Source organism: Sphaeramia orbicularis, chromosome 15, assembly GCF_902148855.1.
Source record: "Sphaeramia orbicularis chromosome 15, fSphaOr1.1, whole genome shotgun sequence".
Taxonomy (NCBI): Eukaryota; Metazoa; Chordata; class Actinopteri; order Kurtiformes; family Apogonidae; genus Sphaeramia; species Sphaeramia orbicularis.
The window spans coordinates 54,080,868-54,099,340 of record NC_043971.1 but is presented as its reverse complement, the minus strand read 5'-3'; the positions used below and the strand labels follow the sequence as shown (position 1 = coordinate 54,099,340).

At 37.6% G+C, this 18,473-nt stretch overlaps 1 protein-coding gene across 4 annotated transcripts in view; it reads left to right on the top strand.

The window, feature by feature from the left end:
* Positions 1-18,473, top strand: part of ldb3a (LIM domain binding 3a) — a 111,234-nt gene that overhangs the window by 14,673 nt on the left and 78,088 nt on the right. For all 4 annotated transcript variants that reach the window (XM_030155909.1, XM_030155908.1, XM_030155910.1 and 1 more), the window contains exon 2: positions 9,629-9,788. In XM_030155909.1, the coding sequence (XP_030011769.1) occupies positions 9,693-9,788 (96 nt within the window). In that variant the 5' untranslated portion in view covers positions 9,629-9,692. The remainder of the gene's footprint in view (positions 1-9,628; positions 9,789-18,473) is intronic.

Genomic DNA, 18,473 nt, shown 5'->3' with positions numbered 1-18,473 from the left:
CAATTGCACAAAACATTAATAACAGGCAGAATATTGGTCAAACTGCATTTACTTTTCTTAAGATATTTCCATTTGTTCATATTTGTTCAGGTTATTCACATTTTTTGTGAAAGTATAGTTTGGTAATGTGAACATTTTCATGTAATTTTACTTTTTTACACCAAAAAAACAAAGAGAAAATGTGGAGTTGTCATTATTTCTAGGTTATTATGGCAATATTTTACTGGTTCTGACCCACTGGAAATCTAACTGTAACTGCAATTGGTCTGTATGTGGAACCTGAATTAAAAGGATTTTGACACCATTGACTGTTAATATCTTCAGTGTAATTTTTGCATTTCACAAATTCATCCCGTGGGCCTGATTGGACCCTTTGGCGGGCTGCATTTGGCCCCCGGGCCACATGTTTGACACCTGTGTTCAAAAGGATCAGCCCTTGAACCAGTGGCAGGAGGTGAGGTATAGTGGGATCTCTGTTTAAAAATGGCTCATGACTGGTCTTTTTTTCACCCCCTCCACCCCCCCACCCCCCGGGGACACCCCAGCACATTCACACACTGTTGATTTCAGATGAACCCATATTTTCTCCTCTAAATGATCGTGTATCCTTGCGTTGTTGTGGTTGTACTGAGCTGACCTTTAACTGAACGGGGCCGCCCAGTTAAAAGCTGTTTAAAATGCCAAACTGTTCACAAGTGCACGACACATGGGGGGGGGGGGGCTGTTTTAAAGTGTCTCTGAGGTCAGTAGTGTGGAGTTAATGCTGATGGAGAGATCCACTTACACACAGCACCCTTCCCCTTCATTAAATACTGTATCGCATACACACACTGTCTCACACCCTACTCGTATAACTGTGAATGGTTTCCAAAATGTCGTGAACTGTAAAGAGCACTGTCACTTCTCTGCAGGCAAACACACACAAACAAACACACCAGTTACGTCTGTATGTTCCTATAGGTCAGGGGAACACGTCATCAAACACATGAGTCATGACCAGCCATTGTCAAAGTGTATTGATTGTGGAGTAACGGACAGACTCTGATTACGTCAGTGTTAAATAATGTTATGTGTTTTTTTTTATAGACTGTGGAGCAGGAACTATAGAATATTTTTGTAATCTATTAATCTGTCAATTATTTTGTTTGATTCAATTTGATAGAAGGATTATTTGAATAGAAGAAACAAATAGTAATAAAAATGTGAAACAGACATGTCTGAAAATGGCAAACAACTTGTCCTTTATTCCAGAACCAGCTGAAACAACAACCACAAAAAGTAGAAAAGTAAAAGGATATATAAGAAAATACCTATATAGAAATAACAGCAGTATAAAAGTGTGTATAAAAATATCTACATATAAACAACAATAAACAAGTTCAATGAATTCAATATTGTGATATTATAATAAAGAAATACAAATGTGCCTCCTTACAGAGGGAAGTCCTGATATTTCATTGAAAGTGTGAATTTCATTTCACATTTCATGCCATGTAGGCTATACTTGTTTAATTTTTACCTTTACACTTACACCCTTTACATTTCCTAAACATGCTTTCTCTTAAATAAATCATAATCAAGCCTCAGTATGACAAATCTTTATTCCACTTATCCCACTTTGTGGATTCTGTCATCCACATTTATTTATTATTCACTATTAAAGGCATGACACCAACTCATATGATCTGAAACATGCTAAGTATCTAAACTTTTTAAATTATTTCTCATTGTATATTTCTTTCTCTTAGACTTATTTCTCTTATACTTATGGTTCATTTACATTCATTCTTTACCATTGTATCTACTGTTTTAAAGAAATCTGGGATTCCTTTATACATCTATTGCACAAACCAATTCCAGTATTAAATCACAGTCTCAAACATTTTACATTTTGCAAATCAATGTATCAGTGACAGTCAATATTTTGAAGCTTTTCATAAGTCAGGCTGAGGGTTTTTGATATGAATCAGCTGTTTAAGTCAGTGTATACTTCTGTTCTCATACACATTGTTATGTTTATAATCGTTTACATGAAGGCACGATTGTGAATCACTTCAATTTTATTTTATTACAAATTTTTGCACATAGGTTCTTTGCTTTTTTTGTCAGAATTCAGTTCAAGTTTCTGTGCTGAGAATGAGATTCTTCATCCTGTTGAAATCAGCAAAGGCATGAAGTTTAGTGATTGACAGAGCAGACACATACCAGACAAATAACAGTTTGATCATGTATGGCTAGTGTTGATCAGGCAGTGCGTCAGAAAACCCAAGACTGACACCAGACTATAAGCTGCACTCACCCCATCTCCAATGTCTCACCATCGTTTCATTGATGTGAAGCTTACGTGCAGCAGCTCTATTTCCTTCTTCGTCAGCCGGATCAATCGTTAGCCCAGAAAACATAAATTAGCTGCATCATTTTAGAGCCACGGGTTCACAGTGTGTGGAAAAAAGTAGCGGCTTATAGACCGGAAAATTATGGTATATATGTATACATACATACATACATACAGTATATATATATATATATATATATATATATATATATATATATATATATATATATATATATATATATATATGTGACCGGACTATTCCCTCTGCGTTGTATTATTGGAGGGACAGAAACTCGGGACACAGTGATCTCTTGCGGAGACAGTCTATTTATTCACCCTGGACAACAGGATCACAAAAGACAGTTAGCTGGGATGCTAAACTAGGTCCCGCACCCAGATCTACAATGATGAAAACATCATATTAACACCGCGCGGCACAGACAACAAAACCAACAAGTCCAACATCAAAGCAAATACAACTCAACAAACATGGATAGCACAAATAATAAGGAACATCAGCAAATGAATGTACAAATACACAGGATACGACAATATGAACACTGACCTCCTGCCAGAGACAACATGAAAAAGGGGAGAGCTACGGGCACACAGGGAATTTATATACGAACACTACGGGGGGACACATGAAGAAGAAGTGGGTGTGGCTGGAGGACTAACACCCCAAACAAACTGTACAATAAAGCAAGACACCAGGTATGCATAAACTATAATTGAAAATGACAATTTAATCCAATTTTGTGTAATTATATTAACATATATTGAACGGGTTACATATACATACATATATACATATACATATATATATATATATATATATATATATATATATATATATATATATATATATATATATATATATATATATATATATGTATATATATGTATATGTATGTATGTATACACACACAAATATTTCCAGCTTGGTCCCCCCCAGTCCCCAGTTGTCAAATCCTGTGTGCGCCCCTGTCGCAGGTATAAGTCCACTCAGTTAACATATTTGAAAAGTTTCACTCCATGCTTCAGTTTCCTCGCTGTGACAAAGGTGTCTAAACATAACTGGTGATATAACAGCTGTGATCAGCCTGCGAGTCGGTGCAGAGGAACAGAAAACCCAGGTTACTCATCTTACTGATATGGAATCAATACTTGACAGTCTAAACAAAACAAAAATGAAAGGTTCAGGATGCAAACACAAAAAAGACAACAAAACAAAAGGAGCATATGCTGATTTAAGAGCAGACTTGTTTGGTGTGATATAGTTTAAAAATGTATATTTATTTTTTATGCATGATAATCCTCAAAACAATTTATCTATATTTTGGCAACTATATTTAACTCAGTTATTTTAGTATTTTTCAAAAACTGTTTGAGATGTTTGTTCAAATATCATTCCATTCAGTGAAAATCTTTTTTATGCCATAGTGTTAAATCTAAAGCAGCTGTGTGCAGGGACTAGGTTCTGTCCTTTTTCTGTATCTGTTTTCATACATGTGTCTTTGCTTTGATGCTTCGTGTCAGGTTTATCAGGTATTTATCTGGTGTTCTTCTTATCAGACTTTGTGCTGTGGCTGTTGGTGCTGCAAACACATGTCAGGATAAATATAGTGTCTGTCGAGTCAGTTAATTAACTGTTTCCAGAAAACAGTGCAAAAGTATGAACCATGAACATTGTCATGCAGAGTATCTTGTTTCTTTAGGGAACATAAGAAAAGAAAAGACAGAATATTAATTTATCAAAACGTGCAATTAGAGTTCACCATCCTCAATGCTAAGTGGATATAAAAAATACAAAGCAGTAATGATCAACTTTGTTGAAACAGTATTGGGGAGGTTAGTTTACTTCGAGTTTGCAATTACTTAAAAAAGTTTTTCTCAGTTTTTTTTTTATCACATATTACTGATTTATTGTTGTTCATTGTCTTAGATTTTATGGTTTTCTTCTTTTTTTAAAATTCTCTTCTTATTGAACGAAGTAAGAAAAATTAGACAGATACACATAAATTATATCCATCCAGAGAGTGGGTGTAGAAAACAACACTAACATTTACAGCAGCTCATTATTGCCTTGGCATACAGTCTATTGATTCCTTTCAGAGTAAGGAATCAATATATAAATAGATAAAAACACAAGAACACATTTCCTTCAGTTAGAGGATTTTGAGCATATTCATGCAGTCATTCCAGCAAAATCGGGTCTCAAAGACCTCCCATATCTCACCCATCCCTCCCAGTGTTGCACAAAAAAACCCCATCTTTAAATTTACAGTGAAGGTTAGGTTATTCTAAATTCCCATGGTTATGTCCGTTCAATTATTTGTTGTCGGTTCTTCTTGTGTCATGCATCATTTTGTTATTGCTTTTTTTTCTGCAGCTAGTAATATAACGAGTAAGTATCTGTTTAGGTTTTTGACCTCTGGAGAAATGTATCTCAAATATATAGTTTTAAAATCAAAAGGTAGATAGGTATTAAGAATGATTTCTATTGCTTTATGTATTTCTTTCCAATAACAGCTCATTTTTGGACATTTCCAGAATATGTGGAAATGATGTGCAGTGTGGCAGCCACAGTTCCTCCAGCATTGTGAATTCCCATTTGTATAATGTGACGTATGGCTAGGGTAACAAAAAAACAAGTTGCATTTTTCCAACAGAATTCTTTCCATCAGTCAGACTTTGTACTCATACCCATTGAAATTGGCAGATGTTTTTCCACTCTTTGTCTGTTATTGTTAGGCCTCCCTTTTTTCTCCTGTTTATCTTTTATGTGTCTTGTTGAATGACTGTTAAAATTCTGGAGACTTTTGCACAGTTGTGATATGATGTTTCGTTTCATATCTGATTTGTATGCTTCTATGAATAGCTGGATGAAAGGTTTGCTGGCGTCTCTGATACTGTTTTTTGATATTTTGGATGTGACAGTTCCTCAGTTGTAGATACCTATAGAAATCTTCCTTTTCCATAGACAACTTTTCTTTTAGTGTTTGGAAGCTCATCGTTTCATTTTCCTGTCTGACGCTACTCACTGATGTTATACCTTTTTTAATCCACAATTTAAATCTGGAGTCTAATTTACTTGATGGGAAGTCAGAGTCGTATACGCACCAACTCAGAATTTTAATGTCTTTTTTAAATTTATATTCTTTTATTACCCCTTTCTGCACCTTTAAGCCACATTTTATCCATTGATTTTCTATTTTGTCTATGTAGTCCTTCAGGGTTTTATCAGGTATTACTTTAAATTCAGCGTCTTTCCATTGTGTTTCCTAGACTGGATTACACCAACACAATAATCCTGTAACCTGTGCTGAAACGTAGTAATTTTTTAGGGATGGTAGCCCCCAGCCTCCATTTCTCTTTGGCAGTTGTAATGTTATATATTGTATACGAGGACTTTTTCCCTGCTATATCAACCTTGAAATCATCTTATCCCATTCACTAAAATGGTTTTGGGTGATTGGAAACAGGAGGGTTTGAAAAACATATAAAAATCTAGGCAAAACATTGAGTTTTATTGTTTCTATTCTTGAACTTAGACTTATGTAGGGGATGAGGCTTCTTTAATTTTATGGTGTAGAACAGGTGGTCAAACTCATGTTAGTTCAGTTCCACATTCAGCCCAGTTTGATCTGCAGTGGGCTGAACCACTAAAATAATAACAATGAAAAAAGTACAATTATATTGTGATCAGGTTTACATCTATAAAGTTTTCTTAAAAATCTGAAAACATGAACAACTTGAATTGTCTTAAGAAAAACAAGTACAATTTGAACCATATTCTGCCTCAGTTTATCAGTTTATCATTTACACATGTGCGTTATAATCACACAAAACATTTAGTAACAGGCAGAATATTGGTAAAACTGCATTTACTTTTCTTAAGATATTTCCGTTTGTTCCTGTTTGTTCAGGTTATTTGCATTTTTTGTTAAAGTCTAGTTTGGTAATGGAAACATTTTCATGTAATTTAACTTTTTTCACACCAAAAAAAGAAAGAGAAAATTTGGGGTTGTCATTATTTTTAGGTTATTCTGATAATATTTTACTGGTTCTGACCCACTGGAAATCTAATTGGACTGTATGTGTCTGTATGTGGAACCTGAATTAAAATGATTTTGACGCCATTGATTGTTAATATCTTAAGTGTAATTTTTGCATTTTACAAATTCATCCCACAGGCCAGATTGGACCCTTTGGTGGGCCGGATTTGGCCCCCGGGCCACATGTTTGACACCTGTGCTGTAGAGAGTCATAATTTTTTTCGTAGGTGAGACTGACCCCTCGGTATATAAAGGACTCTGTTCTCCGTTTTAGTGGGTAAGCTTGCCTTAGGTTTTCTGAGGAGTTCAAACTGTAGACAAGAGGTTCCATTTTATTTAGATTTAATTTGTATCCTGACATTGAGCCGATGTTTTTAAGGGAATCCATCACTTCTGCTGGGGGGAATTCCAGGAGTTTAGGTATAAAAGTACATCATCCACGTAGCATGCTATTTTGTGTTCTTTGTCATTGATTTCAATGCCCTTAAATGTCCCTGTTTTGTCTTATGTGCTGGGCTAATGGTTGTAGAAAGAGGGCAAAGGGAAGGGGGGACCAGGCACAGCCTTGTCTTACCCTCCTCCCCAGAGTCAGTGATTTGGTCAGGTGCCGTCTGGTTGTTGTAAATTGCTTTTATGCCACTTTAAAATATTTTTCAAATGTGTTTTTAAGGTGTCCAGTGAAGTTGAACAGTGTTGCCTGAGGAGTTTTGAAGCGCTGACGAATAAAACGGGGTATGAATGAACATGAACACATAAAAACTGTACAGCTGTGTGTAAAAGAAGCTGGAATATAATGGAGTTACACAGAGATAACAGGACTGTAACAAAGGCAGGAAGTGGATCAGATCTGTGTCTGTGCATATATGCCTTTGCATAGTTATGAGGACAACTTTTATTCTATATTTGGGGACAGATGGGGGGGGGGGGGGCAGTTCAGGGTTGTGAATCTTCATTGACCTTATGGTTTGTTTCTATTACAATCACCTGTCAAGGATTCACGATGTATCTTAATGGTTGCATTCTCATTTTTCTATTATACTGCACATTTACTTTTGCATCAGTTAATGTGATGTAATACTTCCAACATGTGCATCTCAGCTCCCCCTGATTAAGAATGAGTTTAAAGAAAATCCGACGTGTGTTTGGTGTTTGTCTTAAATATGTTACTCTCTGCTGAACAAAACACAAGACGCAAAAAATAACATGTTGGTAACAGCTGCTACCTCAGTCTGTCACCATGACAGAAGCAGATCCAGGTCAGTCTGCAGACGGTGCATCACCAGTACAACTGGAATCAATGAACATATGTTTAGTTTCAGCTCGAAGAAAGGCTGCACTTCCATAACCATTACAAACTGCATTCAGTTTGTTTCCTATAAATGATACAGCCTATGGCAGTGTGTGTGTGTGTGTGTGTGTGTGTGTGTGTGTACTGCAGAGGTGGGTAAAAGCACAGTTAACTGCTTTTCCATGCATACATGCTGTATCTATGTCTGATTATTTTCCCATTATACATATCTCAGCTCTTATCATGTGTCTTTGTGTGTGTGTGTGTGTGTGTGTGTGTATTTTCCACCTGTTGTTAACACATGCCAAAATAAGACCATTAACCTGACGTTGGCCTGCTCCTGCATGTGCTGCCTCTGTCTTCACGCCTGTAAAACCTACAGTCATCTACACCCACCAATAATATAGCAGTAGTAAATAGAAGATTGTGATTTTTACTATTAAATAAATATGCTTATCCTTGTTATCTTCAGTTTGATCAGAGCTTTCAGTCGATAATAGCCGACATGTAGATCTGCAGTTATACGCTTATGTTGGTACTGAACTACAGTTACATTTCACATAGAAGTAGCTCTGTTGCTGTGCAACTGCATGATCTATGAACTTAAGTTCTTGACTAAATAAGTTGTTTGGCTGTGGTTAAGTAGCTATAACTAACCTGGGTTCAGTATGTGTCTTCACTAGTTGATGATTAAAAACTTGCTTCAAAATACTGGACACCAAGGTTCTAATAGTTTTGGATTTTTCATTCTAGTTTAGTTTTTATTTAGTTTTGACTTTTTTCCCCTAATTCAGTTCGTTTTAATTAGTTTTTAGAGCAGGTTTGCTAGTTTTTATTAGTTTTCTTTTTTTTTTCTAAATGCTTAGTTGTAGTTTAGTTGTAGTTCAGTGGTCTCTTTTCTCTTCTTCTCTGTCGTCGTATTCAAATAAATCCCAGACAGGACTCTGCTGCTTTCTCCCAACTTTAGTCTCCATGTTTCCAGGTAGAGTGGGGACCAGAAGACGACTGGAAACCACAAGTGAACACAAGTGACGGAGCAAAAAGTGTCGTATGGTGACAAGAGCTAAAATTGCTAGAGTGAAGTAAATCAATTTTGTATTAATTCAACATTGACAAAGACGAAAACAAAGGGAATTTTATCCTTAATATTTATATGTTTTATACGTTCGTAAGCACACAATACAGTTTCAGTTAGTTATTGTTTTTTTCTTTTAATTGTAGTTTTTATTTATTTCAGTTAACAAATATGTTTTTTCAATTCTAGTTTTCGTCATTTCGTTAGTTTTCGTTAACAATAATAACCTTGCCGGACACAGGAAGTAGTCACATTTTTTTTTTGTTTATAACAGGAATCTTTCGTATCTAGTTGCATTTATAATTGTGTCCTATGTGCTGTGGTGCCTTGCTCAAGGGAAGCCGGTCAGTAATCCAATAGTTGAACCCGTGTCCTCAGTGTAATGGTCCATCTGCTGTTGACCTTTTTACTATCGAGACACTTAACTTGTGACCTTTCCGTTTTATCCCCACAAAGATAATGAGACGTTTCCTGGCACCGTCGCCCCTGATTGGGTCCGAGGGAGACCCTGGGCATGATGGGACCAAGAGAGGTGGGGGGGTGGGGTGGGGGGTCTAGAAGAATCTGCTGGGTCTATATTAGCTCTGGTGAATCACGGCGGGTCTGACATACCAGGTGTCCCCTTTCATGCCTTATAAGTCCACCCCCCCCTTTCCCCATAACCCCCGGCCACCCCCCCACCCTCCACGCCCCCCCGCCCCGCAGTGCCACAGTATCTCTGTCTATTCTTAGGCTGTCACTTCAGCTTCTCTGAGCAGGCAGGTCTTCCTCTTTCTGCTCTCTAAGTTGTGGTCGGTGCATTTCTTCTGATTTCTCTCTTTCGTGTCTTCTTCTGTCGCCTGTTTGACGTCCCCTTCTTCATCTCCTTCCAGAGGCCGTCCCTCCCATTCCTCCCATTTGGTTTAATCTCCCATCAACTTTGAGCTGTCTGGAAGAATGAGCGCCTACACCGTGTCGCTGCCCGGCCCCGGCCCCTGGGGCTTCAGGCTGCAGGGGGGGAAGGACTTCAACATGCCGCTGACCATCTCCAGGGTAAGAAACCGCTGTGAAATAATCCAACACTCTTTACTTCTGTTAGAAATCACCTTCATTTACAACGGTCACAACTCACTCTGCATGAAAAGCTCAGTGTGGACCTTTTTCTGCTTTCTCGATGTTGGCTTTTTGGTGGGATGGCGTATGTGACCAGACTGGTTTGGATGCAACGAGGACTATGTAGATTCTGGAATCAATCAATCGGTCAAATCTGCCATCGGGATTAAAGAAATACTCAAATTCTAGTGGTAATAGATTGGAGATGAGATTTAAGTGTCATTCCTAAACTGTGAGGTTTAGTGTATGCTTGCTGTTCATCCATTGTCCCTATATTTTCTCTGTCTAATAAAAACAGTGTGAGGTCAGGAAAAAAATCTGAAATGACCTCAATAGAAAAAACAAACGGCTAAAAAAACAGCATCATGGTCCTTTGAATCTGCTGCTTTACCCTCTGCTTGTCAGTGGTGGTTCACTTCTGATTCATCATATATAAGTTGTTTTGGATAAATTCTTATTTGTGGTCAGATCTGGGACATATGTGAAGTCAGTCTGGGTGCGATCCGTGGCCCCAGCAGCCCCCGGTGGGCAGGGCGTGCTGGCTGGCAGGACCTGAGGCCTATAAGAGGAGCTGGTGTTGGTTTCACAGCCAACTCTGTGAATAGATAGGAAACAGAAAACTCACCTCCAGCTAGTTGTTCCTTTTTCATTTCTTTACATTAACATTTGCATCTGCTGTGGTGGTACTGTGATCATTGACCTTTGACCTTTTGGTATCTTGTTGGTGAGGCTGCTGTGGATCACAGGTGTCAACTTTATATTCAGAATATTCCTGAATAAAGCTCCTGTTCCGCCAGAAATGTTGTTCCAGAACAACTAAACTGGAAATGCAATTGCATTTATTAAATAAATGTTCATTAACTAAATTACCATGTGGGAAAACTGTTGATTCTATATGTATGTCACCTCACAGAAGGGCCTTTCAGTGTGGAGTTAACATGTTCTCCTGGGGTCCAAAGACATGCATTAGACCAGTGGTTCCCAAACTTTTTTGGCTCTTGACCTCATTTTAACATCACAAATTTCTGGCGACCCCAGACATTTAAAACAAAGATTTTTTTTTTTTGCTTAAATGTATTTATTTTTGATCATGTAATAGTTTGCTATACAATGCTGCAAATAAACACTAATGTTGAGGACATTCAGTCTGTATAATGTCTATTATTGTGGACAGAGGCAGTAAATCCAGGTGTAGATTTCTGCACAAAGGGAGCATTGGATTTTCCTTGGTCAGGATCTGTCCAGTCAGTCCAGCTGTGATTTCCAAGGAGGACAATTAATACTGAACAAACAAGAACTGAAACTATGAATTATGAAAGAGCTGCAGCATCTGAAACTGACCACAATGAACATTTGACACAGAAACAGAACCACAGTGCTGCAGTTTCACAACCACAGTTTGTCATGTCTGTTATGGATGTGATTGCCTCTCTCAACTCACCCTATATTTTTTATGAATAAGTTTTTTGGGGTTTTTTTTTGGTTTTTTTTTTTTGTTTAAATTTTTATCTATTACTAGAAATTTCAGGCGACCCCATTTGAATTCCAGGTGACCCCACATAGGGTCCTGACCCCAAGGTTGAAAAACACTGCATTAGTTGGTTGTTGCCTCATATCCATCCCCATCCACCTCCGTCCAAGGTTTGCACTTATTGAACAACTCCACCAGACCTATATCTGTATGGTTTTTTTTTTATCCTTGCACTTATTTTTCCCAGTATTATCATTTCTCAGGTGAGGTAAGGCTGAATAGTGCCATTAAAGTGAACAAAAAAGGATAATATCATCATTTTGCAACGGTTGATAGTTCTTGTTGTTTCTATGAATATACTTGTAAACCACGAGTTCCCACTTATCATTCATAGATAGATAGATAGACTTTATTGATCCCAAACTGGGAAATTGTAGTGCAGCAGCAGCATGACAGACAGCAAAAATAGAATATAAGATCAACATAGAATACAAGAGCAAACACACTATACATAATGAATTAGAAATATAAAAAAACAAAAAAAATGGTAGAAAAACATGCCTCCATGTTCGTTGCACTTGTTGAAGGAATGTTGTTATTTTAAACTGACTATCTAAATGCAAATTTTTGAAGAGCACAAATGTCAGCACACTTAAACAACTGTCCATCAATTTTTTTTGAGGGCTGTAGTTGTAGTAGTTGTTGGATGTACATACTCAGAGAAATGCCATCAGTGCTGTCAAAGAACCGTTTCCGTCTTGTGCATTGTGACGTCTGACCCCTCATCTCAGAGGACAACTGGCACAAACGTCCTGCTGTCCATGTAATTCTGATGCTGGAGTGAGATTTGATGTCTTTCAGTGTCGCTGCGTGTGGAAGTGTGTGAAAATGACTTTCAGTGTTGTGATTATGAGAGAAGAAGGAGGGAGCTGCTGGAGAGGAGTGGACCGATCTAGAAAAAAAAACTCTTTTTATTCTCCTCCATATCTTTGAAATGTTTGCCAACAAAGCCTTTTCAAGAGCAAAAGGATTTTTTCAGTAAAATAGCTGTTGGAAAGTAAGAGCTGAACCAAATCTGTTCATGTTACATCCATGAATAAGGGATGGATGAAGACGATCTTATCTTATAATTCCACTGACCACACAAAATTTGACATTTAAGATTTTAATTGAAATAGACTATCAGTACAACAACAATATAGCACCAGATTAATTAAGTGGGTTTAAAGACTGTCCTTCAACAGAGGGGGGATTATCTTCAAACATCTGAAGAAAAATCTGTTTGCTGCCTTTGTTCAAAAAATGCTTTCTGTTATTTGTGCTTTTATCAGGCATAGAGTAAATGCAGTGTTTCACTGGTGTAAACTAACATGCGGCAGAAAACATTTGATTAATACCCCACAGCTCCACAGATTCACAGTAATTTGTGAAATAATTGGAGAGAGCTGCAGAATTTTTGTGTGGAGGGAGAATATTTGATCAATTTTGAGATTTTCTTTCATATCTCTCTGTACAGAAATGTTAAAGTTGGTCCAGTCAAAGACAGAAACGGTCCAACCAGAAACAAATACAACCAGTTTCTGGAGGGAGGCACTGTTTGCAAAATTCTCTATCAATATTGATATTTATGTCATTTTGGCTAATAGCCGAAAACAGTTTTGTGTTGTTGTTTATCTTTTCCTTAACAAAAAAAAAAAAAAAATCTTCATTGTGAAAATAGAAATATGTACATTTTTAAGTCTCTAAAGGGTACCTGTTGTGAATTTTCATTGCTCGCTATTTCAAAAGATTATGTATAATACTAGCAGTTTTGTCTGGTAACTTCCATCATAGCCCGTTGTCAAGTACATGTGAGTACTAAGTCACTGCTCCGTCAGTCAGTCATGGTCAGTGACATGTTTCCTCCTTCATGGACTGTTCCAGCAGTGGTAGTGACCCAGACCCATTGTATTGTGCGATTGCCTGGGCTGTGATGGACTGGTCCCTGACCCCGTGCAGCAGATACCAGTCTAAGATGACACATTAGTGCATCAGAGGAGTGCAAAGCTTACGGCTCCACAAACAACAAGTGCCAACACATGCTTTCCACTCAATCTCCCTCACCGACTGCTGCTTGTTTACTTGTACTCCATCACCCAGAATCATCAAGGGTACGTCAAGTTCTGGCTGGCAATGGCTCTTCCCTACAGGGTCTGCCCCCGCCCTTAATTCATGTAATGAAAAGGTCCAGTGTGGTGCATACATGGTGATTTGTTTTTTTTTTTTGTACTGACTTTGCACCGCTCTTACTTATAAGTAATACACAATGCACAATTAATGTCGTAAGCATGACCAGTACAGGTACACTTTAAATCTATTAACACAATCTGGAAATTATCTTGAATGAACACTGATTCAAAAATTCAGATTTATGAAAAAAAAAAAAAAAAAGCTTTCAGTATAACACCATATATAAATATTTGTCAGTACCATTGAGTATACCAATATTGGGTGATATAACAGTGCTTTTTCTTTTATTAGGCAATTAAATAAGGATATACCAACAGGAAGAACAGTCTAGTTTTATTATATTATATTATATTATATTATATTATATTATATTATATTATATTATATTATATTATATTATATTATATTATGTTGGGAGTGTTATGAACCTGTGACTTGATCATGATCATTTGTTTATTATGTTCTAAGCTCTAGTTCAATATTTGCTGTGACATCTTAACTTAGTTATGTTTTCATCAAATTCGGCTGCTTTTGATGAAAACACACTTGACAAGATGGATTTTCTCGCACACACAGAACACACTCTTTGGAGGATAAATTTAGTGCTGACCTTTACAGAAGATTTGTCAATAAAGTATTGAAAATGGCCGGATGTCCTGAAAGTGACCTATTAAATCAGTCAAACAGGAAGGTGGGCAGAGTGAAAGGGGCTTCTGGGAGCTTTTTTTTTCTTTTTTTACTTATTTTTGTCGACTGATGTGACAAAATGAATATGTGGGCAGTTAAACTGTGTCCAGTCAGATTAACTTAATTTATAATAAGAGCAGGGAGCTGATTATCTGTCTGTCGGCTGGTGGCGGTTTTTGGCTGAAGCAACGCATATGGATATCCAGCAGCTGTTCTCACACACACACACACACACACACACACACACACACACACACACACACACACACACAGTCCCAGCAGGCTCTGTCAATCAGGTACAGCTGATGAGGAGATTCCCCCTCTTCACCTCATCATCAACTGTTTACAGTGGAGCTGCAGTTATTTTTAATCAAATGTCGCCCAGTGAAGATTAGTTGGTAAAGAGTTAGTGAGGATGCTGAAGCTCTGGAATGAAGAACAGTAATGGAACTTAAACAGAAGAAAATTGCAATCCATTTTATAACATGCAGTGTTCTAAATGATTTGAATAGGCAAAAAAAAAGAAGTAAAAATATGAAACAGACATGTCTGAAAATGTCAAACAACTTGTCCTTTATTCCAGAGCCAGCTGAAACAACAACCACAAGTAAAAGGATATATAAAAAATATCTATATAGAAATAACAACAGTATAAAACATGCAAAATTATCTATATGAACAACAACAAACAAGTCTATATGCGGTATGTGCACTGCAGTCTTTAACATATTTGGATCAAGCAACTGAACATGGAACAAATGTAAGAACAAAAAAAGGCAATGTCTACTGCCACAGTACTGTGCCACAAAATATCAGTTTGTCTATTACCACAGAGCCAATCAAATGTTAGCATTTGTACTAGAGCCAGTCATGGACACTGTTCCATGAACTCATTCTCCTCTTGTTGCCACAGTACTGTGGTCATGTATGGAGTACAATTCAGTGCATTCTTTTGTGCATTTTGCTTCCACAGTACTGTGGCAACTGATGGAAGAAAGGACAAATTAGTGATAGTACATCGTATAGAATAGGAATTATTGTTCTAAATACTCTATATGTTGTTTTATGGTGTTCTTTGCTGTGGAGGCTGGAGAAGGTGGGCGGAGCTACATGTTAGATGTGACAGTGTGCTGTGTGACTTCAGTTCTGTGTCAGCTCAGTGTATTGAGTGCTGTGGTCCTGTGGAATTCTGCACTCTGAACGTTGTCCCAGTGGCTGATTTATATCAATGTCGGATTTACCTTCCGGCACCGTGTGTCCCCCTCATTTAAAAATCTTTAGGAAAAAAAAAGAGAAATGCTACTCTGACTGGGAATTGAGTCTTTTGTGTTGCGGTCCGATACGTTACCAAGTCAGCTAAATATTCACTGTGTCTCAGGTTGACCTATTCGCTATTTAGCAGCAATGACATTAAAGAAATGAAGCTTCAATTCAGGAAAATTGTAACTGAAGAGTTTTTTTTATCAAGTTTGTCATGCCAGTTCCATGTAGGACCACTGCTCTGCTGGGATTTGACCCCGGATCTCCTGTTTAGACTGGCACTGTAACCAGCTAAACCACAGCGCCTCCTGATGGTAGAAGGGCATTATTGGTTTGTTGTGAATAAGTTTGAGTAGCTTTGATTTTGGTGAATACTTTTTTTTGTACAGTAGTGTGTGGTTCCTGGTAAAATGAATACAGCCTCCTGCTGTTTATTATAGATTAAAGCAGTCTGTAAGAAATAGTACATGGCAGCGAGTACTTTTTAGCCAAAGCAAACAATCAGATGATGATGATCAGAGGTTCTAAACACTCACATGTAAAAACTCATTTCTCCTCCTCCAGTTATTCAGCTTCATCCTGTCACTGAGCTGAGCTGAGCTGAGCTGAGCTGCCCAGGGTTAACACTTTGGGAAATAAGGGACGATAAAACTTAAAATGATCAACATTAATTGAACTAAGGATCTAGAATGGAAGTTATAGTACGTGGAATTACAATTTGTCTAGACAAACAGTTCAGTCCTCATGTCTGGTGGTTGGTGGAAGCAAAGCCTGTTTCGTGGCTTCATGTCACAGTGCCTCAAACTGAACTCTAAACTCATGTGTTAGAGATTTGTCCAACCCATTTCTCAAAGTCTGTTCACCAAAGTTTTTTCAAATTGGAAACACATGTTCTTTACCACTAGAAGATGTGCAGTCCACAGTTTGATGGAAAAATTTAAATTTTTGGATTTTTAACAATTTTTTGAGGATTTCAACATGGATAAAATGTCCAACTGTTTTCCCAGACACTATTCAACCGGTTCTTTTCACATTCAACACAGACATATGTAAAGAACGTGTGCCTTTCTCCCACTTTTTGCCTTTTTTTTTTCTTTTTTTTTCAAATTTTTGAAAAGATTGAAAGTCAAGACTCAAATTAATCCCCCTGTATCCAGAATATCAGTGAGTGGAGGGGCAAAGCCTTATGCGACCAGGCGAGGGTGTTAGAAAGCACAGCTTACTTTTGGACTTTTGTTTTCCTCTTTTTTTGTTTGCCAAAAGGCCTGAAACATCAGGGTGTTTTATATGTCCAGATCTGCAGATTTATGTCTGTTCAGTAGACTCATTTATGTGTCTGCAGAATCCTAGTTTCAGGTCAAACTTTAGGCTATACAGTAGAAAGTGTCTTTTTCCAAGTCTCTCTGAGGCCCTGTTGGGATTTGAACCCAGGAGCTCCTGTTTATCAGACAGATGCTTTATCCAGCTAACCCACAGTGTCACGGTTATGGGTGAAAGAAATAAATTTGTAATTTCAAAGTAATTAATCTTTCCGCAATAACCACCTCACCTTGTGACAGCAAAATATGTTAGTAAGGCTTTCATTATTACAATCTAATCCAAATTTATTTAGGCTAAAATGTGCTTAGAGGTCTTATTTCTGTCTTTGTGCATAAGAAATCAACAAAAGTGAATCGCCAAAGGAACTTTGTGTTGGTAAATGACAGTTGTTCAAATGGACAGGATTTCAGTTCTGTTCAACATGTTGATGCTCATATGAACTATGTTTTCAGCTCAAAAATGTCCAATTTCAGCACAATTAATGCTATATTTTCATGTCACAAATGGCCAAGTTCTATTTGAACTGAATTGAGCTGAAAAACAAATCTTCTCTTCTTTTGGATTCCCCAGTTTTTCTTCCCAGATTCTCTCCTCCATATCACATGTTTTATTTGTACAGGTTCAATCTGGAGTATGGTGCTGATCCATCCTGCTTCTGTTCCACCAATACATACATGAAGAATGGCACACAGCACTGTTTACATCAACACTTTTACAATAAGAAGCATTTTTAGACACAAAGAACAATTCTAGATTGTTCTTTCCTCTTTAGTCTGATGATAAACTATCCAATAAATAATAGTGCTCCTAGTTTTTGCACAGGGATCATTAGTGTAAACGCTGACATGGCTGCAGAGCATCAGTATGATGGGATCCACAACAACCATGTCACATCCGTCCACTGACACATTTAGTGTTTTTGTGTCAGCTGGGATTGTTTTAGATCCACAATAGCAACATTTATGAAGAAGAGCACAATTAGCAATAGGAAGTCTAGAAGTTTATTCCTAATAAAGTACTGGGACTGACCAGAGCATCATGGGTAATGTCACGTCCGTCCACCAGCAAAAGTTTTCACATACATGTGCTATTCCAAATCCAATATTTATGAAAATAGAGCTTCCACTGTCAGAGAATATCAGTAGTCTGTGCACAAATGGATTAGCATTATTTACACACACTTCTGTGCATTTATGACAACTTTTTTGACAAAAATGACCACTCATTTGATCCCCTAAGGAAATTTTAGCCAATTTACAAATCACATTTAAAAAAAAAAAAAAACAACAACAAAGTTTCCCAAAGTGCCGCACAAAAAGCAATAAAATACCTAAAAACACAATAGTAACATGACAATACGAACATAGGTAGAAAAAAACCACAGGGCAGCAGAGGAGGTGTGTCACAGTAATCTCATGTCCGTGTGTGGGACCATGTGGTGATAATCTGTGGTTCCACTGACAGCAGGCACGTTCACCCAGTGGATTTAGACTCAGCCTTTTCTGGAACTGAAGGCCACATGACAGCACCAGGTAGTTTATGGAGGGATGACTGATGCTCCCCATCCCTTTGGGCCCTGGTGGGTCATTGTTTCCTCTGGTTCAGAGGTTCAGAGCAGCAGGTAAAGGAATGACACAGTGGATTAACAGTCATAGTGT